The 25,931-nt window shown below is 47.2% G+C and overlaps 1 protein-coding gene across 5 annotated transcripts in view; it reads left to right on the forward strand.

Moving 5' to 3' along the window:
- The window catches only part of khdrbs2 (KH domain containing, RNA binding, signal transduction associated 2), a 902,011-nt gene that overhangs the window by 767,821 nt on the left and 108,259 nt on the right, over window positions 1-25,931 (forward strand). For 4 of the 5 annotated variants that reach the window (XR_010970474.1, XM_068020150.1, XM_068020148.1 and 1 more), the window contains one exon: window positions 10,708-10,766. Coding sequence is in view for 4 of the 5 variants with exons in the window: in XM_068020150.1 (XP_067876251.1) it covers window positions 10,708-10,766 (59 nt within the window). In the remaining variant the exon portion in view is untranslated. The remainder of the gene's footprint in view (window positions 1-10,707; window positions 10,767-25,931) is intronic. The other variant, XM_068020149.1, reaches the window with a different exon arrangement.

The raw sequence follows: 25,931 nt of genomic DNA on the forward strand, positions 1-25,931 counted from the left end.
GTTCGATTCTGGGTACTGCCTGCGCGGAGTTTGCAAGTTTTTCCTATGACCGCGTGGGTTTTCGCCGGGTGCTCTGGTTTTCTCCCACAGGTTGATAGGTAAATTGGCCATTATAAATTGCCCTTAGTGTAGGTAGGTAGGGAATATGGGATTACTGCAGGGTTAGTATAAATTCGTGGTTGTTGGTCAGCACTGACTCGAAGGACCTGTTTCAGTGCTGTATCTCTAAATAAATGAAAAAACAGGACCTAATCTTAATTTCACCAAAAGAACGCCGTTACTTTTTGCCTTTTCTTAAAGTCTATTTATTTCTCATCCATAACCTACCTACGCAAGAAATCCCACAATATTACTCAGTTTATTATTTTCAATCCTCATTAGCTTTCTCTGACTTGAGCCACTAACTCAAGAACAACCTCCATTTATATAGCACCCTTAATGCTGTAAAACATCCCAAGGCACTTCACAGGAGTATTATCAATATTTGACAATAAAATTTGACACTGAGCCATGTAAGAGGACTTTAGGACAGGTGACCAAAGGCTTGGACAAAGAGGTGGGTTTTAAGGAATGTCTTTAAAGGAGCAAAGCGATGTAGAGAGGCAGTGAGGTTTAGGGAGGGAATTCCAGAGCTTAGCGCCTAAGCAGCTGAAGGCACGGCCACCAATGGAAGGAAATCAGTGTTGCGCAAGAGCCCAGAATTCGAGGAGCAGAGAGACCTCGGAAGGTTGTGGGGCTGGAGGAGATTACAGAGATAGGGAGGGTTGTGGGGCTGGAGGAGCTTACAGAGAGGGTGGCACAGTGGCGCAGTGGCTAGCACCGCGGCCTCATAGCTCCAGCGACCCGCGTTCGGTTCTGGGTACTGCCTGTGCGGAGTTTGCAAGTTCTCCCTGTGACCGCGTGGGTTTCCTCCGGGTGCTCCAGTTTCCTCCCACATGCTAAAGACTTGCGGGTTGATAGGTAAATTGGCCATTGTAAAAAAAAATTGCCCCTAGTGTAGGTAGGTGGTAGGAGAATTGAGGGGATGTGAGGGGGAAAAATGGGATTAGTATAGATGGGTGGTTGATGGTCAGCATGGACTCAGTGGGACGAAGGGCTTGTTTCAGTGCTGTATCTCTCTATGAGATAGGGAGGGGTGAGGCCATGAGGGATTTGAAAACAAGGATGCAAATTTAAAAGTTGAGGTGTTGTTGAGCTGGCATCCAATGTAGGTCAGCAAACATATGGGTGACATGGGCAGAATTTTGGATGACCTCAAGTTTATGGCGAGTAGAACCTGGGAGACCAGCATGGAGAGCATTGGAATAATCAAGTCCAGAAATAACAAAGGCATGGGCGAGGGTTTCAGCAGCCGATGAGCTGAGGCAGAGGCAGAATCAGGCAAAGTCACAGAAGTGGAAATATGTGGTCGGACGCTCATCTCGTGGTCAAATGTGACACCAAGGTTGCGAACAGTCTGGTTCAGCCTCAGCTAGTTGCTAGGGAGAGGGATGGAGTCAGTGGCTAGGCAACAGAATGGCTTCAGTCTTCTGAATATTCAGTTGGAGGAAATTTCTGCTCATCAGCAGTCTGATAATTTAGAGACAGTGGTCGAGTTGAGAGAAGTGGAGGTGAGGTAGAGCTGGGTGTCATCAGCATATATGTGAAACCTCATGCTGTGTTCTCGGATGATGTCACCAAGGGGCAGACTGTAGATGAGCACTAAGAGGGGTCCATGGATGGATCCTTGGGGGACGTCAGAGGTAATGGTGCAGGAAGAGAAGCCATTGCAACCAATACTCTGGATACAATTAGATAGATAAGAATGGAACCAGGCAAAAGCTGTCCCACCCAGCTGCATGACAGAGGAGAGGCATTGGAGGAGGATGGTGTGGCTACCTGTGGCGAAGGCTGCAGACAGGTTGAGAAGGATGAGGAGGGAAAGTTTACCACAGTCACAGTCATTTGTAACTTTGATAAGAGCGGTTTTGGTACTGTGGCAGGGGCAGAAACCTGATTGGAGAGATTCAAGCATGGAATTGTGGGAAAGATGGGCACTGATTTGGGAGGCAACACCATGTTCAAGAACTTTGGAGAGGAAAGGGAGGTTGGAAATGGAACAGTAATTTGCAAGAGTTGAGTGTTTTTTAAGGAGAGGGGTGCTAATGGCAGATTTGAAGGGGAAAGAGTTCAGTGCATAAGGAAGGGGAACTGTTTACAATATTAGCTAACATGGGCGCCAGAAAGGGAAGTTGGGTGGTTAACAGTTTAGTGAGAATGGGGTCAAGGGAGCAGGCGGTGGGTCTCATAGGCAAGATCAGCGAATCATACATCACAGAGAGAGGCCATTTCGCCATTGTGTCTGTACTAGCTCTTTGAAAGCGCTGTGCAATTAATCCCACTCCCCACTCTTTCCCCATAACCTTGAAACAAAAATTTATTTTCAAGTATATATTCCTTTTGTAAGTTTCTATTGAATCTGCTTCCACCATCCATTCAAGCTGTGCTTTCCAGATCATAACAATATACTGCATAAAGAAAATCTTCTCATCACCCCTCTGACTCTTTTGCCAATTACCTTAAACATGTATCCTGTGGTCACTGACTGTCTTGCCAATGGAAACAGATTCTTCTTATTTACCCTATCACTGCTTTCGTATTCACTTCACAAACTCCACCAAAGTGCATTTTACTTACTTAACAGTCTTTAAATAGCTTAGCTGTATCCTTTAAAGTCAGTCTCTTCAAACACCAATCTCCTCTGTTATCCCTTCCCAATATCACCTCTCATAACCTCACTTAACACTTAGCCGAATGTAAAATCTTTCTTGTTTTCAAATATTTCCTTTGGAAGGATTGATTTTCTCAGTGCTTTCAGGATGGAAAGATCTCTTAGGAAATACTGAACCACAAAGAAAGACAGATTTGCATTTATAGAGCATCTTACACAACATCAGGACACCCCAAATTGCTTTACAGCCAATTAAGTGCTTACAAAGTGTAGTCACTGTTGTAATGTAGGGAAATGCTGCAGCAAATTTACGCACAGTAAAGTCCTACAAATAGCAAAGAGATGATGATCAGATAATCTATTTTTTGAAGTGATGTTGGATGAGGGACAAATATTGACCAGGCCACTGGGGAGAACTTCCCTGCTCTTCTTCAGACAATGCCATGGCATCTTTTACATGCACCTGAGAGGCAGGTGAGGCCTCAGTTTAACTTCTTATCTGAAAGGCAATGCAGCGCTCGCCCTGTACTGCATTGGGAGTATCAGCCTCGATTACCTGCTCAAGTCTGTAGATTCAGGCTTGAATACATAAGCTTCTGCCTCAGAGGCGAGAGTGCTGTTACTGAGTCACCGCTCACACTGGGATAATACACAAACTTCCAACAATTGTCATTTGGCATTTCCAGAAAATGGGGGCCAGAGACTTGAACTCAGTGGGAAGTCTTTTTAATCCATCCAACCCAGAGAGTAAAAATCAGGCCGGATGCTAAATAGGCAGCTAATCCCATCAATCTCCCACCAGGAGGGTTGGTTAAAATTGCACCACCACCCGCCACCCCCCCTTGTTGTGAGCAATAATTGCATTCATTCAGTCATTCAGATAAGCCTGATATAAACAAACCTGTCTATAAAATTCTACAGGCAGAACTCAATCAATATAGAAATCAATAAGACAAAGTAAAAGTGCTGTCATTCTCGCAGCGTAAGTTGATTCATATTCACTGGCCTTTACAATAAAATTGCCATGTTAGTGCTTCTATTTCATTGCATTTCCCTCTCCTACTGTTAATGTAAGCTTGTCAAGGCCATTCCTCTGCTGTAGTGAGGAATTCTTTTGAAAACTATCATGTAAATGTGGCCATTGTATTCAGCAGAGTCCCTAATAGGTTAGCCACGTGTAACTGATTGGGAATCCATATGTGGATAAGGTGCAGTTCTAATTGGTCAATAAAAATGAGCAATAGACACTCTTGTTGACTGTGTGATCTTAATGTTCATATTGGCCTCAATGTGAACTTTGGCCTCTTTGTGCTTTTGTTAGTTAAATGATGAAATGAAACGCAGCGATTGTGCAAGTATTTTTGGATCGCTTTGAGCACTTTCCTTCCTTGGTTACTGAATGGTGGTAGATGTTTGCCAGGGCCTTGCCCATCCCTCTCCCTGTAACCTCCTCCAACCCTACAACCCTTCCTCTCTCTGTAACCTCCTCCAGCCCTAAAACCCTCTGAAATATTTGCGTTCCTCCAATTCAGGCTTCTTGTGAATCCCCGATTTTCATCGTTCCACCATTGGTGGCCATGCCTTCAGCTGTCCATGCCCTAAGTACTGGAATTCCCTCCCTAAACCTCAGTGATAGATATAGGACAGATGTTAGAGATAGTTTCTTTACTCAGAGTAGTAGGGGCATGGAGCGCCCTGCCTGCAACAGTAGTAGACTCGCCAACTTTAAGGGCATTTAAGTGGTCATTGGATAGACATATGGATGAAAATGGAATAGTGTAGGTCAGATGGTTTCACAGGTCGGTGCAACATCGAGGGCCGAAGGGCCTGTACTGCGCTGTAATGTTCTAATTCTAATTCTAACCTCTCTCTCCTCTTTAAGATGTTGCTTAAAACCTATCGCTTTGACCAAGCCTTTGTTCGCCTGTTCTAGTATCTCCTAATGTGGCTCAGTGTCAAATTTTGTTTGATAAGGTTCCTGTGAAGTGCCTTGGGACATTTTACTATGTTAAAGGCACGATATAGGTGCAAGTGGGTTGTTGTTAAGTAAATAAACACATGTGAAGTACTTTTCTTGTAGTGTGAGTAAGTCATTTTCTACTAAGATTAACTGTGGAAAGCCAACTTTTGTTGGACATCATAGGTTGGAACCTCATTAAATTGTTGCAAACATGTCATGAATAGGCTTTGAATCCTTTATTCATGACATTAAATTGCAATAACAAGGTAGATGTAAGCTTGTGCTCCCTTTGATACATTTTTCCAGCCTGTACTATTTGCTTCCTGCCCAGAGCTTTGTGCAGTTCCTATACATACACGCACTCATGCCCACGCACACATACTGAGACACACACAGACACAAATACATGCACACAGAGCCTCTGATAGTACAGTGTTCTCTCAGTACTGCTCCTTCGACACTGCAGCACTCCCTCAATCCTGCTCCTCTGACAGTGCAGCACTCATTCAGTCCTGCCCCTCCAACAGTGCAGCACTCATTCAGTACTGCCTCTCCGACAGTGCAGTGGTGCATTAGTACTGCCCCTCTAGCAGTGCAGCACTCACTCAGTATTGCCCCTCTGTTAGTGGAGTGCTCCCTCAGTACTGCCCCTCCAACAGTGCAGCACTCATTCAGCACTGCCTCTCTGACAATGCATTGGTGCATTTGTACTGCCCCTCCAACAGTGCCGCACTCCCTGAGTATTGCACCTCTGGCAGCCCAGTACACTTTCAGTACTGCCCCTGCAACAGTGCTCCCCAAGTACTGCCCCTCCAACAGTGCAGCACTCTTTCAGTACTGCCCCTCCAACAGTGCAGCACGCTTTCAGTACTGCCTCTCCAACAATGCAGCACTCTTTCAGTACTGCACCTCCAACAGTGCAGCACTCTTTCAGTACTGCCCTCCAACAGTGCAGCACGCTTTCAGTACTGCCTCTCCAACAATGCAGCACTCTTTCAGTACTGCCCTCCAACAGTGCAGCATGCTTTCAGTACTGCCTCTCCAACAATGCAGCACTCTTTCAGTACTGCCTCTCCAACAATGCAGCACGCTTTCAGTACTGCCTCTCCAACAATGCAGCACTCTTTCAGTACTGCCCTCCAACAGTGCAGCATGCTTTCAGTACTGCCTCTCCAACAATGCAGCACTCTTTCAGTACTGCCTCTCCAACAATGCAGCACTCTTTCAGTACTGCCTCTCCAACAGTGCAGCACTCATTCAGCACTGCCTCTCTGACAATGCATTGGTGCATTTGTACTGCCCCTCCAACAGTGCCGCACTCCCTGAGTATTGCACCTCTGGCAGCCCAGTACACTTTCAGTACTGCCCCTGCAACAGTGCTCCCCAAGTACTGCCCCTCCAACAGTGCAGCACTCTTTCAGTACTGCCTCTCCAACAATGCAGCACTCTTTCAGTACTGCCCTCCAACAGTGCAGCACGCTTTCAGTACTGCCTCTCCAACAATGCAGCACTCAGTACTGCCCTCCAACAGTGCAGCATGCTTTCAGTACTGCCTCTCCAACAATGCAGCACTCTTTCAGTACTGCCTCTCCAACAATGCAGCACTCTTTCAGTACTGCACCTCCAACAATGCAGCACTCTTTCAGTACTGCCTCTCCAACAATGCAGCACTCTTTCAGTACTGCCTCTCCAACAATGCAGCACTCTTTCAGTACTTCCCTCCAACAGTGCAGCACGCTTTCAGTACTGCCTCTCCAACAATGCAGCACTCTTTCAGTACTGCACCTCCAACAGTGCAGCACTCATTCAGTACTGCCTCTCCGACAGTGCAGCACTCTTTCAGTACTGCCCCTCCAACAGTGCAGCACTCTTTCAGTACTGCCCCTCCAACAATGCAGCACTCTTTCAGTGCTGACCCTCCAACAGTGCAGCACTCTTTCAGTACTGCCCCTCCAACAATGCAGCACTCTTTCAGTACTGCCCTTCCAACAGTGCAGCACTCATTCAGTACTGTGCCTCCAACATTGCAGCGCTTCCTAAGTACTGCCCCTGCAACAGTGCAGTTCTTCCTCAGTGTTGTCCCTCCAAAAGTGCAGCACTCCCTCAGTATTGCACTGCAGTGTCAGATTAGATTCAAACAGAGCATTGACACCATAGTGAGTTGGAGGACTGTAGAGCTGGAGGATGTTACAGAGATAGGGAGGGATGAGGCCATGAAGCGAATTGAACACAAGGATGAAAATTTTAAAGTTGGGGCATTGCTGGACCAGAAGCCAATGTAGGTCAGAGAGGGCAGGGGTGATGGGTAAAGGGGACTTAGTCGAAGTTTAGGACATGGGGAACAGAATTTTAGATGAGCTCAGTTTGCCAGAGTTAACTTCCTGCTGATTGTGAGGAAGATTAATGCAGCTCTTCTCCACCTGAGTTGGTGTGCCAGTAAGATACCCGCTGGTGTGAATTATTCATAAACCCTGGAGCGCATCAGCTAGAACAGGAGCTTAAGCTTAAGGGTCAAGCAATGATGTCTGGAACATTTTCTCACTCCTGAAAAAAAATTAGATCAAGGTGTCTCTTGACACTATTCTTGGAACAACTTAACACTTTAAATGACTTCGCTGTGAGAGGTCACCTGGGACGTTATCTTCTAATCGACATATCTTGATCGTTTTTGATAATACAGTAATATATAACGTTTCATTGCATTGTCAAAGCGTGTATGAAGCAATGCCTTGGCACTAACTGCTGTTTATAGAGTCATCACAGCTGTATGTGTGCATTTAACAATGGATTGTGCTCACGACTCCAGTTTACAACCAGTGGTAGACATACATTGGGTCCCTGAGCACTTTCATCAGTCTGTTAAAGCCACTAAAATAAACTGACATTCAACCTCACAGAGTGAAATGTATACGTTGTTAATAAAAGAAAATGAATTCAGGGCAAGGGGGGAGATACAGAGAATTCTTTTTATAACACAGCGAGTTGTTATGATCTGGAACACACTACCTGAAAGGGTGGTGGAAGCAGATTTAATACTAACTTTCAAAAAGGAATTGGATAAATACTTGAAAAGGGAAACAAATTGCAGGGCTATGGGGAAAGAGCAGGGGCTGGATAGCTCTACCAAACAGCTGGCACTGGTGTGATGGACTGAATGGTTTCCAGTTGTGTTGTAGAGTCTTTGATCTATAAAGTTAACTTACAACCAAAGTCAGACCATCACAGTTGAGAAATGGCCAGTGAAATATTGATCACTGTCAGCTATTTGATGCTCCAGTGAATAGACAAAGTAATATATAGTCACAGTGTTGATAAATATCTGTATCACAATTAAATTATGAGGGAGGTTTACATAAACTAGGCCTGTAATTCCTTGAATATAGAAGAGGTGTTTAAGATGATTAAAGGATTTGATAGGGTACATAGAGAGAAACTATTTCCTCTGGTGGGGGGAAGCCCAGAACAAGAGGGCATAATCTTAAAATTCGAGCCAGGCTGCTTAGGGGTGATGTCAGGATCTAAGTCTTCACAGAAAGGGTAATGGAAATCTGGAACTCTCTCCCAAAAAAGCTGTTGAGGCGGGAGTGGGGGAGGGGGGGGGGGGTCAATTAAAAATGTCAAAACTGAAATTGATAATTTTTTGTTAGGCAAGGGTATCAAGAGTTACGGAACCGAGGTGGGTAGATGAAGTTAAAATGCAGATCAGCTGTGATCTAATTGAATGGCAGAACAGGTTTGATGGGTTGAATGGCCTCCTCCTGTTCCTATGTTCCTGTGTATAAATTTGCTTTAAAAAAAATAAAACCGAATAATTGTAACATTGTCATACAGTAGAACTCTATGACAAAATACAAGTAGACAAAGAAAAAATGTTGTAAGCAAAATACTGCAGTTTCTGGCAACTTGAAAGCAGGAAAGACACAGCATCCATGAAGTGAAGAGATATCCTACATTCTGGCTGCATATCTTTCTTCAGAACTGAAAGATAAGAGACTGACAGGCATATTAATAGCAAAAGTTGATCCAAAGTATCATTTGAGCTGAAATGATGAAAATAAAGGGGAAGAAAGGGATACAGAGTCTTTAAGTTATTATATGTCAACTAACTTGCATAGTAAATACTATACTGGTGAGATTTTTCAAAGATTATGTAGTGACTGACAGTGCAAAGATGTAGTTTCCCAGGCAGCTCCCTATCCAGTCTGACTAACCTGGGCTCAAGGAGGGAGGAAGTAAAGATAGATCGAGCTTGCATTTATATAGCAACTTTCACAACCTCAGGACATCTCACGGCACTTCACAGTCAATGAACTACTTTAGAAGTGTAATCGATGTTGTAATGTGGGAAACGTGACAGTCAGTTCATGCACAGCAAGCCCCCACACACAGCAATGTGATATTCAGCAGATAATCTGTTTTTAGGTGTTGATTGAGGGATAAGTGTTGGCCAAGACACTGGGAAAATCGCCTCTGCTCCTCTTGAAATAGTGTCATGGGATCTTTTACATCCACCTGAGAGGGCAGCCGGGGCATCGTTTTAATGTCTCATCCGAAAGACAGCAGTGATATGCTCTCAATATTACACTGGAGTGGCAGTCTGGATTACTTGTCTCTGGAGTGAACCCACAACCTCTGACTCAGAGGTGAGAGTCCTACTACTGAGCCACAACTGACACTAAAATAATAAAGAGTGTGTTATCATAGACCACTCTTGAGTACATCACAGTACCCAAATTAAGAGCCAAATGACAGACATTGAGAGTAGACTCCCCGTGCACTGTCCCAATAAGAGAACATTACGTTGGCATAGGAAGACCAAGAAACAAAAAAAGGTGTTTTAAAAATGATCCAATGTTCAAGTATAATGTGGTATGAGATTTAGAGCTTGTTCACTGTGAGACTGTGCACCCAAAGTGGAGTCTTGCTTGGCAGCAAAACAGGTTGGAGAATCGGACACAACTGATTCGCAAAAGGCCTGGTGTTAGGAGATAGATGTGCTTACTTATAGGTTCATAAGCCATTCCACAAGATGATAGGATTCAAAGGCATTCATCGGAATTAAGCATACACGATAACTCTTATGACCAACAATTACATACAATGATATTACTGATAGTATCTACACATATACACTGATAATTATTACTAATATTAATAACACTTACACAGTAACTATTAGTAATAATAACACACATGCTTCAGACACTTAAGGTAAAAACGAATTGCCAGAGATTCACCACTTCACATGTTTCAAGCTCCTGGGGAACGGTTGTGGAGTTCTAATGTATCTATTCTAACTCCCCACTTTTTATACCATGCTATAACTCCAGCTATGTGAAAATCTGCATGTTTCTACCTTTCCTCATCCAATTAACTGGACTTCAGTTTAAACAAGACTCACTCCCCCAGAACTTGACTCACTCCCTAATTTTCCAGATTCATAGCCGCTGTCTTTACCGGGCTCAAGCTGACGAGGATTTTAGCCCTGCTGTATCTCTTATCAGCAAAGACTCTCGCCGCTTGTTGTGTTACTGTGCAGTAAACTTGTTATCAGCTGCAGCACTCCGACTGGGATCCCTTTCAGTTTAAACTGTCCTGCTAGCAGAAACGTACTTAGCAGGAAAAAGCTAAATGTTAAGAAGTAACCGTTTCCTTACACTGGTTTTCCAGTGATCGATTTTAATGACCAGAAAGTCGCGAGTGACTGCATGCATGACCTTCACTCCCAAACCTGTGCTCTCATTGAGCAAGACTGCATTCTGAGAGCAGGGACATGTCATGTCAGGACTTTAGATCTTAAGTGGGCACAGTGTAAAATCATGATGAAAAGTGCATTCGATCTTCTAGAACTGCTTAAAACTATAAATGGTATTTATTTTGACGGAGGATAATGTACATTGTTCATGCACTAGACAAATAGATTGTTTTCAATGTTATAAGTTTAATAAACTGAGGGATGTTTTAGCTTTCTAAGAAGCTAGGATTTTCCATTTATGTTTCTTGCAGTGTAAGCTATCATTCTGTTTTTTTTTTGCAGTAGCGCTGAATATTACGATTACGGACATGGAACGAGTGAAGAAACCTACGAAAGTTACGGTAAAACTCGGCTCCATTTTCTTTTTGTTAAAAGACTGAGTGCCGCACTAGAATTACATTCAGAAATCAAACAGTTAAGAAATATGACGGTTGACTTCACTTTGCTTTTCTTTCCTTGCAAAAGAAGTCATTCACAGCAAATGAGTAACCCAACAGAAAGCCGATCACTTTCAGCAAACAAAAACAGAAAGTGCTGGAAATCCTCAGCAGGTCTGGCAGCATCTGTGTGGAGAGAGAAGCAGAGTTACAGAGAAACATGAACTTTGCTTCTCTCTCCACAAATGCTGCCTGACCTGCTGAGTATTTCCAGCACTTTCTGTTTTTATTTCAGATTTCCAGCATCTGCAATATTTTGCTTTTATTTGACTAACATTCAGCCTCTGACTGACCATGAGCAAAAAGGTCAGGCAGGGAACCATCAACTGGCCCATCTAGCCTGTCCCATATATATAATTACAGCATACAAACAGGCCATTCGGCCCAACTGGCTTATGCTGGTATTTATGCTCCAAACAAGCCTCCTCTCTTCATCTCATCCTAATCAACATAACCTTCTTTCCTTTCTCCATCATGTGTTTATCCAGCTTCCCCTTAAATGTATCTGTACTTCTCCTGTGGTAGCAAGTTCCACATTCTCACCACTCTGGATAAAGAAGTTTCTCTGGAATTCTTTATGCATCACATCAAGAAGCTCCCTACGCCCCAAAGTGCCATGCCAAGGCGAGAAAGGTGGGAAATCCCAAGATCAATATTCCTCCGATTCCTCTTGATGTGATGAATGAAGCATCACAACTGAAGGAGCCATAAATCCAATACAGCAACTGATAAATCCAATAGGGAATTCAGGTGAAACCTCTTTACCCAGAGAGTGGTTAGAATTTGTAACTCACTACCAGGAGGAGTAGTTGAGGTGAATAGCACAGATGTGTTTAAGAGGAAGCCGAATAAGTGCATGAGGGAGAAAGGAATAGAAGGACATGCTGATAGAGGAGGGCATAAACCCCAGCACTGATCAGTTGGGCCGATTGGTCTGTTTCTGTTCAGTACATTCTGTGTAATTCTATGTAACTCTGGCTGAATTCTCCCAGTCCAAGTGCTCCCAAGGCCAGTAGAAGATGGGATCAGCTACCTCAGCTTCCTAGTGCAGGGATTGAACCTGGGGATCTTCAGTAGGGGTCGGACATGCTGAGGAGAGCACACATCAGGCCGGGCAGTGAGCAGGGTGATTGCTCCGCTGATCTTACAACATTGGCGGGTGGCCCAATCAATTCTGGAGGTCAGGTCTCATTTACAAAGAGCTAGCAAATGGAACTTGCCGTCAGTAATCTTGCTGCTGTTGCAAGTCGCTCGCCATTTGTGGGGAGATCTGATGGGACAGACATTCATAACCAGTCTGCTGCAGTACTTTAAAGGGGAGGGGTAGAAGCATCAGAGGTTTAACAGAGCGCCAATTCCAAAGACTGGGGAATTTATTGAACCCACGCAGTGGTAGCATGGAGATGAGATAATGGGAACCTTTAAGGCTTGAAGCACTCAAGCGACTGAAGAATGAAATGAGTGCAAGATGCTGCCTTACAGCTTCCTGACTGCTGCTCAGGATCCCTTTCAACAACACCATGCAGAGGGACAGGAGGCTATGCCCCTTGAGCCTGTTCTGCCATGGAATTAGCTCATGGCTGATCTGTATCAACTCCATTTACCCGCCGAGGTTCCTTAACCCTTAATAGCTTTGATCAAGCTTTGAAATTTTCCAATTGACCCCCAGCCTTGACAGCTATTCGGGGAGCGAGTTCCAGATTTCTACTACCCTTTGTGTAAAGAAATGCTTTCTGTCAACACCCCTGAATGGCCAAACTCTAATCTTAAGGTTATGGCCCCTTGTTCTGGACTCCTACCACCAAAGAAAATAGTTTCTCTCTACTTACCTTATCAACTCCTTTATTCATCTTCAACACCTCAATTTGATTACCCCTTAATCTTCTATATTCAAAGGAATAAAAGCCGACACCATCTGTCCTCATAATTTAACCCTCTAAACCGATATCATTCTGGCTGCACCCACTCCAAGGCAAATATATCCTTCCCGAGGTCCGATGCGCAGAACTGTACTTAGTATGTTAAATGGGATATACCAAGGCTTTATATGATTTACTATCAGTGCCCTCTTAAGATAAAGGCCAATATTCCATCAGCCTTTCTAATTTATCTTTCATACCTGTCCACTAGTTTTTAAGAACTACCTCCTGAACTGTGCTGGGCTCTGGTTTAGGAGTAGGTTAAGGAAGCGAGTGCTGGTTGACATGGAGATCATGTTGAATGTCCTGACCAAATCAGCTGATCCCTATTTGCACACATAGATGAACCCTCACCCCCAATGCTGACCCCTTCCCCCTACTGCCACCCCTTCCCCGCCTACTGCTGCCCCTTCCCCCCCACTGCCACCCCCTTCCCCCTACTGCCACTCCCTTACCCGCCTACTGCCACCCCCTTCCCCCCTACTGCCACCCCTTCCCCGCCTACTGCCGTCCCTTCCCCCCCACTGCCACCCCCATCCCCCCTACTGCCGACCCCTTCCCCCTACTGCCGACCCCTTCCACCTACTGCCGCCCCCTTCCCCCTACTGCCGACCCCTTCCCCCTACTGCCGACTCCTTCTACCTACTGCCGACCCCTTCCACCTACTGCCGCCCCCTTCCCTCCTACTGCCGCCCCCTTCCCCCTACTGCCGACCCCTTCCCCCTACTGCCGACCCCTTCCACCTACTGCCGACCCCTTCCACCTACTGCCGCCCCCTTCCCCCTACTGCCGACCCCTTCCCCCTACTGCCGACTCCTTCCACCTACTGCCGACCCCTTCCACCTACTGCCGTCCCCTTCCCTCCTACTGCCGCACCCATCCCCCATACTGCCGCCCCCTTCTCCCCTACTGCCGCCCCCATCCCCCCTACTGCCGCCCCCTTCTCCCCGACTGCCACCCCTTCCCCCCTACTGCCGCCCCCTTCCCTCCTTCTGCCGCCCCCTTCCCCCGACTGCCGCTCCTTCCCCCTACTGCCGCCCCCTTCCCCCCTACTGCCTCCCCCTTCCCCCTACTGCCGACCCCTTCCCCACTACTGCTGCCCCCTTTCCCCCTGCTGCCTCCCCCTTCCCCCCGACTGCCTCCTCCATCCGCCAACTGCCGACCCCTTCCCCCTACTGCCGCCCCTTCCCTCCTAATTCCTCCCCCTTCCCCACTACTGCCTCCCTCTTCCCCCTACTGCCACCCCCTTCCCCGTTACTGCCTCCCCCTTCCCCATACTGCCTCCCATTTCCCCTACTGCCGACCCCTTCCCCCCTACTGCCGCCCCCTTCCTCCTACTGTCGCCCCTTAACCCTACTGCCAACCCTTCCACCCCACTGCCTCCCCCTTCCCCCTACTGCCGCCCCCTTCCCCCTACTGCCTCCCACTTCCCCCCACTGCCACCCATCCCCCCAACTGCCACCCCTTCCCCCCTACTGCCTCCCCCTACTCCCACCCCTTCCCCCCTACTGCCTCCCCTTCCCCCTACTCCCACCCCTTCCCCCCTGCTGCTGCCCCCTTCTCCCCTACTGCCGCCCCCATCCCCCCTACTGCCGCCCCTATCCCCCCTACTGCCACCCCCTTCTCCCCTACTGCCGCCCCCATCCCCCCTACTGCCGCCCCTATCCCCCCTACTACCGCCCCCTTCTCCCCTATGCCGCCCCCTTACCCCCCTACTGCCGCCCCCTTCCCTCCGACTGCCGCCCCCTTCCCCCTACTGACACCCCTTCCCCCTACTGCCACCCCCTTCCCCTCTACTGCCTCCCCCTTCCCCCTACTGCCGACCCCTTCCCCACTACTGCCGCCCCTTCCCCCCCACTGCCTCCCCCTTCACCCCTTCTGTCTCCCCCTTCCCCCTACTGCCGACCCCTTCCCCCTTACTGCCACCCCTTCCCCGCCTACTGCCGTCCCTTCCCCCCCACTGCCACCCCCATCCCCCCTACTGCCGATCCCTTCCCCCTACTGCCGACCCCTTCCACCTACTGCCGCCCCCTTCCCCCTACTGCCGACCCCTTCCCCCTACTGCCGACTCCTTCTACCTACTGCCGACCCCTTCCACCTACTGCCGCCCCCTTCCCTCCTACTGCCGCCCCCTTCCCCCTACTGCCGACCCCTTCCCCCTACTGCCGACCCCTTCCACCTACTGCCGACCCCTTCCACCTACTGCCGCCCCCTTCCCCCTACTGCCGACCCCTTCCCCCTACTGCCGACTCCTTCCACCTACTGCCGACCCCTTCCACCTACTGCCGTCCCCTTCCCTCCTACTGCCGCACCCATCCCCCATACTGCCGCCCCCTTCTCCCCTACTGCCGCCCCCATCCCCCCTACTGCCGCCCCCTTCTCCCCGACTGCCACCCCTTCCCCCCTACTGCCGCCCCCTTCCCTCCTTCTGCCGCCCCCTTCCCCCGACTGCCGCTCCTTCCCCCTACTGCCGCCCCCTTCCCCCCTACTGCCTCCCCCTTCCCCCTACTGCCGACCCCTTCCCCACTACTGCTGCCCCCTTTCCCCCTGCTGCCTCCCCCTTCCCCCCGACTGCCTCCTCCATCCGCCAACTGCCGACCCCTTCCCCCTACTGCCGCCCCTTCCCTCCTAATTCCTCCCCCTTCCCCACTACTGCCTCCCTCTTCCCCCTACTGCCACCCCCTTCCCCGTTACTGCCTCCCCCTTCCCCATACTGCCTCCCATTTCCCCTACTGCCGACCCCTTCCCCCCTACTGCCGCCCCCTTCCTCCTACTGTCGCCCCTTAACCCTACTGCCAACCCTTCCACCCCACTGCCTCCCCCTTCCCCCTACTGCCGCCCCCTTCCCCCTACTGCCTCCCACTTCCCCCCACTGCCACCCATCCCCCCAACTGCCACCCCTTCCCCCCTACTGCCTCCCCCTACTCCCACCCCTTCCCCCCTACTGCCTCCCCTTCCCCCTACTCCCACCCCTTCCCCCCTGCTGCTGCCCCCTTCTCCCCTACTGCCGCCCCCATCCCCCCTACTGCCGCCCCTATCCCCCCTACTGCCACCCCCTTCTCCCCTACTGCCGCCCCCATCCCCCCTACTGCCGCCCCTATCCCCCCTACTACCGCCCCCTTCTCCCCTATGCCGCCCCCTTACCCCCCTACTGCCGCCCCCTTCCCTCCGACTGCCGCCCCCTTCCCCCTACTGACACCCCTTCCCCCTACTGCCACCCCCTTCCCCTCTACTGCCTCCCCCTTCCCCCTACTGCCGACCCCTTCCCCACTACTGCCGCCCCTTCCCCCCCACTGCCTCCCCCTTCACCCCTTCTGTCTCCCCCTTCCCCCTACTGCCGACCCCTTCCCCCTACTGCCGACGCCTTCCCACCTACTGCCGACCCCTTCCCCCCTACTTATGACCCCTTCCCCCCTACATGCTGCCCCCTTCCACCCTACTGCCACCCCATCCTCCCCACTGCCGCCCCTTTCCCCCCTACTGTCGCCCCTTCCCCCTACTGCCACCCCCTTTCCCGATACTGCCACCCTCTTCCCTGCTTACTGCCGCCCCTACACCCCTACTGTCGCCCCTTCCCCCCTACTGTCGCCCCTTCCCCCGACTGCAACCCCCTTCCCCCATACTGCCACCCCCTTCCCTGCCTACTGCCGCCCCCTTCCCCCCTACTGCCACCCCATTCCTCCCTACTGCCGCCCCCTTCCTCCCCACTGCCATCCCCTTCCCCCTACTGTCGCCCCTTACCGCTACTGCCACCCCCTTCCTCCCCACTGCCTCCCCCTTCCCCTTACTGCCGCCCCCTTCCCCATACTGCCTCCCCCTACTCCCCTACTGCCACTCTCTTCCCCCCCCCACTGTCGCCCCCTTCCCTCCTACTGCCGCCTCCTTCCCCCCTACTGCCGTCCCCTTCCCCCCTACTGCCATACCTTCCTCCCTACTGCCTCCCCCTTCCCCCTACTGTCATCCCCTTTCCTCCCTACTGCCTCCCCTTCCCCCTACTGTCGCCCCCTTTCCTCCCTACTGCCACCCCTTCCCCCCCACTGTCACCCCCTTCCCTCCTACTGCCTCCCCCTTCCCCCTACTGCCTCCCCCTACTCCCCTACTGCCACCCTCTTCCCCCCCCCACTGTCGCCCCCTTCCCTCCTACTGCCGCCTCCTTCCCCCCTACTGCCGTCCCCTTCCCCCCTACTGCCATACCTTCCTCCCTACTGCCTCCCCCTTCCCCCTACTGTCGCCCCCTTTCCTCCCTACTGCCTCCCCCTTCCCCCTACTGTCGCCCCCTTTCCTCCCTACTGCCACCCCTTCCCCCCCACTGTCACCCCCTTCCCTCCTACTGCCTCCCCCTTCCCCTACTGCCTCCCCCTACCCCCCTACTGCCACCCTCTTCCCCCCCACTGTCGCCCCCTTCCCTCCTACTGCCGCCCCCTTCCCCCCTACTGCCATCCCTTTCTCCCTACTGCCTCCCCCTTCCCCCTACTGTCACCCCCTTTCCTCCCTACTGCCTCCCCCTTCCCCCTACTGTCGCCTTTTTTCCTCCCTACTGCCACTCCTTCCCCCCACTGTCGCCCCCTTTCCTCCCTACTGCCACCCCTTCCCCCTCACTGTCACCCCCTTTCTTCCCTACTGCCCCCCTTCCCCTCACTGTCGCCCCCTTTCCTCCCTACTGCCTCCCCCTTCCCTCCTACTGCCATTCCCTTCCCCCACTACTGCCGCCCCTTTCCTTCCCTACTGCCACCTCCTTCCCCGCCTGTCTCCAACAGGAGAACTGGCCTCTTAAATCAAGGTCTTCCAGTAAATTGGAAGGGGTGGATCTTCAGCAGTGAATTAGTGGGTTTTGTTTTGTCATAACTTAAGCCCCACTTACATCTGAAGACAGGCTGGCAGAGTGAGGTAGAAATCACCTCAATAAAGCTCCAGGCTGCATTCCAATTCAGAATGGTCAATTTCCTGAGGAACCGCAGAATGTGATATTGGTAGAATGGTGAAAAGCAGCAGTGAGGAACTGTACTATTACAGGCACAGTCCTGTCCCCATTTGTTTTTATTTATCTTTATCTTCCATTATGTCAGTTTGAATAACAAATGCTGTTTGTGAAGTGGCAAAGAAGCAAATAGCATAGACGCACTAAAAGGGGAGCTAGATAAACACACAAAGGAGAAAGGAATAGAAGGATATTCTGAGGGTTAGATGAAGAGGGATGGGAGGAGACGCATGTGGAGCATAAATACTGACATGGTCCAGTTGGCTGAATGGCCTGTTTATGTGCTATAACCTGTGCTCTTGTGTCGGAGGGAGACAAATTAGCTTCTGCACTTTAACATGAGATGAGCTCTAGTGCTCCCTGTGTTTCTGCGTGTCTGTCAATTCACATCAGATTACATAGGATAAATGGCAAAGAAATGGGCCATTCAGCCCAACCAGTTCATGCTAGTGTTTGTGCTCCACTCGAGCATGCAGTACTGTAAGTATGGTTTAGCCGAGGTTTGATACAGCGTAACCTCCCTACTCCCTAATTCAGCTTGAGCCTGAGCAATTCCTTCAGTCTAGGTCCTCTAAAGATGTTGTCAACACTCCCAAAATTAACCAACATCAGCAAAAAAGGATACTAATCTTAGGTTTTTGGAAATGTTTCCTTTTTTTACGTTTTGGAGTGGTATTCAGGCATGCTAATTTTTATCTTTTTTGCATTCAGGCTTTCTATTCTGGCTTTGAATAAATTATTAAATATAAGTGAATTGGTGCCTTACAGAAGTAATACCTATAGAAATAGCCATTTCTTTGTCTGAGGATGAACCACTCACAACCTTGGTGTCCTATTTGACCCTAAGCTGATCTTCTAACCCCATATCCTCTCTATATCCAAAACCGCCTAATTCTACACCAGTAACATGCCTGTTTCGGCTCATCTGCTGTTGAAACCTTCACCCAAGCCTTTGTTACGTCCAGGCTTGATTATTCCGATGCTTTCCTGACAGGCCTCCCATCTTCTACCCTCTGTAAACTCGCTCCAAGTCCCATCCACCCATCATCCCTGAGCTTCTTAGCTCCTGGTCCAGCAAAGCCTCAATTTTAAAACTCTCATCCTTGTTTTCAGGTCTGTCCATGGTGTCGCCCCTCTCTATCCCTGTAAACTCCTTCAGCCTAAAACCTTCTAAGATCATTGTGCTCCTCCAGTTCTGACAGTCTGATAGTCTTGCCTTCAGCTGCCCAGGCCCTAAACTCTGGAATTCCTTCCTTAACCCTTTCCTCCTCCCCATCTCTCTCTTCTGCTTAAAGCCCTCCTTAGAACCTACCCCCTTGATCAAAATTTTTGTCACCTGTCCTAATATCTCCTTATTTGGCCTGGTGTCAATTCTGTTTGGTGACACCTGTGAAGCACCTTGAGATGTTTAACTACTTTAAAGACACTATATAAATGCAAGTTGTTCTTGTTAATGATGTCTATGCAGGTTTGTGATGTGTGGATGTGTGTGTGTATGTTGGGGTAAGAATCTAAAAATAGGAAAAAGATGCAATTGATGCAACTAAGATTGCACTGTTGCAATTATTCCAGTAGAGACATTTGCAGTGACTCAGGAGCTATGAGAACTTTGTGAAGTCCTAATTCTTGTCATAAGGCATCAATGGTAGCACACTTACATCTTGGGAGGTTATGGGTTATCGTCCCAGTTCAGAGACTGGAGCATAAAATCTAGGCTGACTCTCCTGTCCAGTACTGAGGGAGTGCTGCACTGTTGAAGGTGCTATCTTTCAGTTGAGGTATTAAACTGAGGCTGCATCTGCCCTGTCAGGTGGATGTAAAAGATCCCATGGCCTTTACGTTGAAGAAGAGCAGGGGAGTTTTCTCCAGTGCCCTGGCCAATATCTATCCCTCAACGAACATCACTAAAGATACAGATTATCTTGCCATTATCTCATTTCTGTTTGTGGCAACATTACAACAGTGACTGCAGTTCAGATGTAAAGTACTTTGGGATATCTTGAGCTCCTGAAAGTTGCAAAATAAATACAAGTTTTTTTTTTCTCTTTTGATACTGCCCTCATTGTCCCTTTTGCTTTATCATTGTGACGAAGTGGATCTGTAGAATGAGGTAGCAAAAGACAAGCCTATGAGTTGAACAGCGAAAGAAAATTCCTGGCATTCTGAAACAAATCATAACATGTAAAGTAAGTGGATCAGACCCAGCCGAGATTCAGGGCAGTTATGGATATATTTTTAACTGATACTGCCCGAACAGTGAACAGTTCTGCTGAAGAGTCTTACCTGAAAGTTGAACCTGTTTTCTCTTTCAGATGCTAATACTGCTGCTGCGCATTAGTTGGCGGTACTTTTCGTTTTGGGCATCAGTGTGAAACAGGCAATATCGATTCAGTAAAATAAAAGCAAAATACTGTGGATGCTGGAAATCTGAAATAAAAACAAGAAACGCTGGAAACACTCAGCCGGTCTGGCAGCAGCTGTGGAGAGAGAGGCAGAGTTCACGTTTCAGGTCAGTGACCCTTCATCAGAACTGAAGAAGGGTCACTGACCTGAAAAGATATCAATTCAGTCACAGGTTGATGGATCTCTCCTGATTTTCATTTTCATAAATCTGAGTATAAATAAATATTGGGAGAGAATTGTAACAGGCAACTGATTTGATGCCCTATGTCAGGGTGGCTATACTGATCAGCAAAGACTGAACAGGCTGGGGGGTCTTTTCTCCAGAAAAGAGAAGGCGGAGGGGTAACCTGATAGGGGTCTTTAAGATTATGAAAGAGTTTAATAGAGTAGAGGTAGAGAAAATGTTTCCACTTGTGGGGCCATAACTAGGGGCCATAAATATAAGATAGTCACTAATAAATCCAATAGGAAATTCAGAAGAAACTTCTTTATCCAGAAAGTGGTGAGAATGTGGAACTCACTACCACTGGGAGTAGTTGAGGTGAATAGTCAAGATAGTAAGAGCTACAAGAAGGGAGTATGAAAAGAAACTTGCAAGAGATGTCAAATTCAACACAGAAAAAATTTACAATTATATTAGGAAAAAGAGGATGTTCAGGAGCAATGAGGGGCCCCTGAAAACTGATAATGGTGATGTTGTCAATGAAAATAAGGAAATGCCGTACATGCTGAATAATTACTTAGTGTCAGTATTTGCAGTCGAGGAAGAGGTCAACATGTCGGAAATCCCAAGGAAACTACTACAGAATCAGGGACAAGGACTCACAAAAATTAAACAAAATAATAGTAATGAGGAAAATAATGGCACTAAAGAGTGACAAATCCCCAGGACCAGATGGTTTCCATCCCAGCATTTTAAAGAAAGTAGGTGAGAACAATGCAAGTGTCCTAACTATAATCTTCCAAAGATTTCTCGATTCGGAAACCGTTCCTTTACATTGGAAAATTACACAGGTCACTCCACTGGAAGGTAAGATAGGGAAAGCAGCGATTTATAGACCAGTTAGCCTAACATCTGTTGTCAGGAAATTACAAGAATCTACAATTAAAGATAGAGTTGAACACGTTGAAAATTTTCAGTTGATCAGAGAGAGCCAGTGTAGATTTCTAAAGGGTAGATTATGCCTGACAAATCTGGTTGAATTTTTTTGAAGAGGTGACTAAAGTAGTGGACAGGGGCATGTCTATGGAAGTTATTTATATGGACTTCCAGAAGGCGTTTGATAAAATTCCTCATAAGAGACTGTTAGCTAAAGTTGAAGCTCAAGGCATTGAAGGCAATTTATTGGCCTGGTTTGGAAATTGGCTGAGTGGCAGGAGACAGAGGTTAGAGATAATAGGCAGGTTCTCGAATTGACGAGATGTGACAAAGTGGTGTCCCACAAGGATCTGTGTTTGGGCTTCAACTACTCACCCTATTTATTAATGACTTAGATGGTGGGATAGAAAGCCACATATCCAGATTCCTGGATGACACAAAGATAGGCAGCATTGTAAGCAGTGTAGATGGAAGCGTAACATCACAGAGATATTGGTAGGTTAAGTGAATGGGCAAAACTGTGCCAAATGAATTTCAATGTAGACAAATGTGAGGTCATCCATTTTGTGCTATAATTTCTATGTAATTCTATATAATATCTGCAATAAGGCAAAATTACCCCTTTACCTTTATTTCAGCATTTCCAGCATTTGAGAATTTATTTTAATTCTGAAACTCCATTCTGCTAAATTACAGTTCAAACTCATGAGATCTTAATACTTGATCTTTTGAGCAATCAGTCGCTTGTGCAATGGAATTTCTAGCCCTATTATATAAGGAGATTACTGGGCTTTAAGCATTGCTTAATTTGACCTGGAGTGATGCTAGCAGGAAGGACACAGGCTCCCTCCTGCGCATATAAAATGTCACTCGGTTATTGGGCTAATTTTCTGTTGGACGAGGAAGGTGAGGAAAGGCCTTTCTAGTAAGCACTGTTCAAAGGAATGCTGGTCTCCAGCCCCCATTGTCCACCCATTATGATATGTTGGTGAAAGCTTAGGAACAATGGACCCATGGTTCCTCGACCAGTGGTCCCTGTGATTAATGCTGCTTACCTGGAGCACTAGATCAGACAATAGCCTCTTGTATCTTTCCATATGTATTTTAGTTTGGGGGAAATCTCTGGAATTTAAAAAATTGGAACCAGGGCTGCTATTTCTGATAAGATTTCAACTCCCGTTCACCCAGCACCCCCGTGCTTTCAGACCTATTTTGGCTCCCGATCCAACAACACCTCGATTTTAAAATTATCATCTTTATTTTCAAATCCCTCCGTGGCCTCACCCCTCCCTATCTCTGTAACCTCCTCAAGCCCTACAAGCCTCTGTGATCTCTGCTTTTCTCCAGTTCTGGCTTCTTACTAGTTCTGACCTTCATTGCCCCACCATTGGTGGCCATGCCTTCAACTGGCGAGGCCCTAAACTCTTGAATTTCCTCCCTAAACCTCTCCATCTCGCTCCTTCATTAAGACAGTCCTTAAAACCTACCTCTCTGACCAAGTTTTTGTTTGCCTGTCCTAATATCTCGTTATGATGCTTGGTTTCAATATTGCTTGATAACGCTCCTATGATGCATCTTGGGACATTTTACCATGTTAACAACACTATGTAAATGCAAATTGTTATTGTCTGAGTTTAATGTGCAAACTATGACGAACAGTGTTACTGCGTTAACTTTTGATGACTAGCATGGAGACCTGTCATCTACCCACTCGCAATTACACTTCCAAAAATCCATGCATCAAAGTTTCCCTAAAAAGAACTCCATCAATAATGGAGAAAAGAATGAGTGGGCTGGATAAGCCCAAAGGCCTTTTTCCTGTTGTTGTTCTTATGTTCTTGAATTCATCAAAATCTTTAACAGTGATGGTAAAAATTGAAATCCATGGCAGATTAAAAGATTCAAGACATTCAGCAGTTCATATTTGATCAAAAATTGACGGAGTTATTAATCACAATCACAACTCATTCGCTTATGGAACTGTAAGCAATCTGGTTAGTGCTTTACAGTGTTTTATCAGTGAATCATAGAATCATAGAATGGTTACAGCACAGAAGGAGACCATTCAGCCTATTGAGTCTATGCCATCTCTGCAAGAGCAATTTAGCTAGTCCCACTACCCCACCCTTGCCCGGTAGCCTTGCAATTTTTTTCACATCAGGTGCTTATCCAATTTCCTTTTGAATTCTACAATTGAATCTGCCCCGACCACAGTCCCAGATATTGGATTCCAGAATGAAACAACTTGCTGTGTAAAAAATATTTTTTTCATGTTCTGTTTTCTTCTTCTTATAAGGTGTGACAACCGAGACAGGAGGAGTGCACTGTTAATTCAGTCCCACTTCTCCACAGGTCACAACGTATGGTTAAATTTTCCTACTTACCAAAGCAGTCAATCAGATACAATATTCATCCTCAGAATAAAGCACACCAACCAGGTTTCTTGAATAAACAGCAAAATTATCCATTTATTATAGCCCACATCTTAACCTATAATAAAGTAAACATGCACGCAAATGGAAATATTAAAGCTCCTTATTTTTATCCTAGCCCTCACACACACTCACATACACAACCAGTTAACCAGGAAGAAAAAAGGATTTTTTGTTTACAGCTGTTGCAAAGAAATAGAAGGAATAAAAAAAAACTTAGACTGAATAGAAGATCTGGAAGTCCTTTGTTTTGGCAAGGTGTCCCAAAGGTGAATAGGTGGCTGCCATGAGGAATCTTCCTACACAGTTCTTTCCAGGCGATGTTGATGAACAGTCTGGGTAGGCTTTTAAGAAATGCAGCTACGGAAGGCTTCACATGGGTCATACATCAGGTATGCAGCAACAAAGGTTTCAATTCTCATACATTCGATGCAAAGTTCCTTCAAAGAGGCAAGGTTTTCTGCAAACATGCAAGATTTCTTCAACTTCAGGAGGCAACAGTACAACTTGATACAGGATTTGCTTTTCATGAGCAAGATAAGCAGGGTCTTCTTCTCCTGGTAGATCAATAGGCAAACTCCAACTGCCTGTTTTTAGCTAAACCTTTTTAGGCTTTATTAACCGTTCAAAATTCAAAATGAAACAGAAAGCTTTCCAGAGGCAAGTCCTATGACAATCATAAATCCTGACTTGTCACTAAGTAAATAGCTCTTCAGGTCAAACCTCTTGCTGGGTTCTTTACAAACATGTGCCTTCCAGTAAAAACATGTTTACTGGTCAACCTTCTGTTGACCTTCCTTTTAAAAAAACACCCAGGGCTGAATTTTACCGGCCCCCCCTACGGGGGCTGGTAAAATTCTGCAAGGAGAGCCCACCTCAACCCGCAATGTTGAGAAGGGCCTGACGCAAATTACCTAGCGGTGCGCCCTTCATCTGCATATTTAAATTAACATGAATAATATGTAAATGTACTTACCTGTAGGCAGTGGCCGTCCCACGCCGATTTTACGGCCGTCAATCGTGCTTCACACTCCTTCGGAACTCCATACGGAGTTCCAAGGTGGGAACCTGGTGGGGAGGGGGGAGGAATAAAATGATTGGTTTAGAGGACAAATGTTAGTAGGTTGGGGGGAAAAGTTTGGGAAGGGAATAAAGTATTTTTTGACAATAAGTGCCAACTAAGGGGGGTGGGGACGGGCCTCCACATCTATATTAATTGTTAATAAAAAATTTCAATTTATGTACCAGTAAAAATTAAAATTAATTCTAAGGGCTTAAAGCCCTTTAAAAATGGCGACACACCTGCACGGTGGCACTGGATGCCGTTGCCGGGGGCACGGCGGTCGCCCCCTACACATCATTGGGGGTGACCACTCCACCCCTCCATTTATTAAAATTCAGGCCCCAAAGTTTAGCTTCTTCAAAATTCCAGCGTCCATGAAATCCTTTTCAGTTTTTTAAAATATAGGTTCTCAAGTTTTAACAAAAAATGGAATCCTTCATAACAAAGGGCCTGAAAGGGTTAATGTTTGAGACAGTGCGAGTAAATTCCTCCTACTGTAGTGATGATGATGATGTAATAATCACATGGGTATCAGGTGGGGAAGAAGCTAGAAACAGCATGAGGTGTGCTGGCGAGACAGGCTTGTGGTGAGTATAAATAGTTATATGTATATAATAAATGAGTTATCCTTTAGCCCTAAAAAAAACCCGAGACTTCTTTAAACAATACTCAAGCTATGCAACAACAATACAAACTATGGTGCCAGCGGCAAATAAGGAAAAAACTTAAAGAAAAATACTTTCCCGGTACAGTAGAGCCAGAAGACTGAAGAAAATTGATTATCTGCAGAAAAGGCTGTGAAGCACTCCAGAACTGCACCACAGAAGCGTGGTGGCCTGCAAGAAGAATCTGACGATCGGGCTCAGGTAGGAAACCTTTTGAAAAGGGTGAAGTTATTTTCTAATGGTACACTGCGCACAGAAAAAAAGAACCCTAAGAGTAGGAGATCCCCAAATGGCACGGGATCTCCAGAAAAGAGCGGGGATACCTCATTAAAGCAAGCAGGCCTAAAAAAAAGTCTAGCAAAGAATGGATACAAAACATATGATGCCTGAAAGCTTCTGGAATTGGGAAGGACCCAATCAGATACAGAATTGGTCAATGTGGAGAAAAGGATTTCTAAGATTTTGAATAGTTTCTCAACTACACAGTAAATCAGAGGCTGAGCAAGTTAA

The sequence above is a fragment of the Heterodontus francisci genome, chromosome 3, assembly GCF_036365525.1.
Source record: "Heterodontus francisci isolate sHetFra1 chromosome 3, sHetFra1.hap1, whole genome shotgun sequence".
Lineage (NCBI taxonomy): Eukaryota > Metazoa > Chordata > Chondrichthyes > Heterodontiformes > Heterodontidae > Heterodontus > Heterodontus francisci.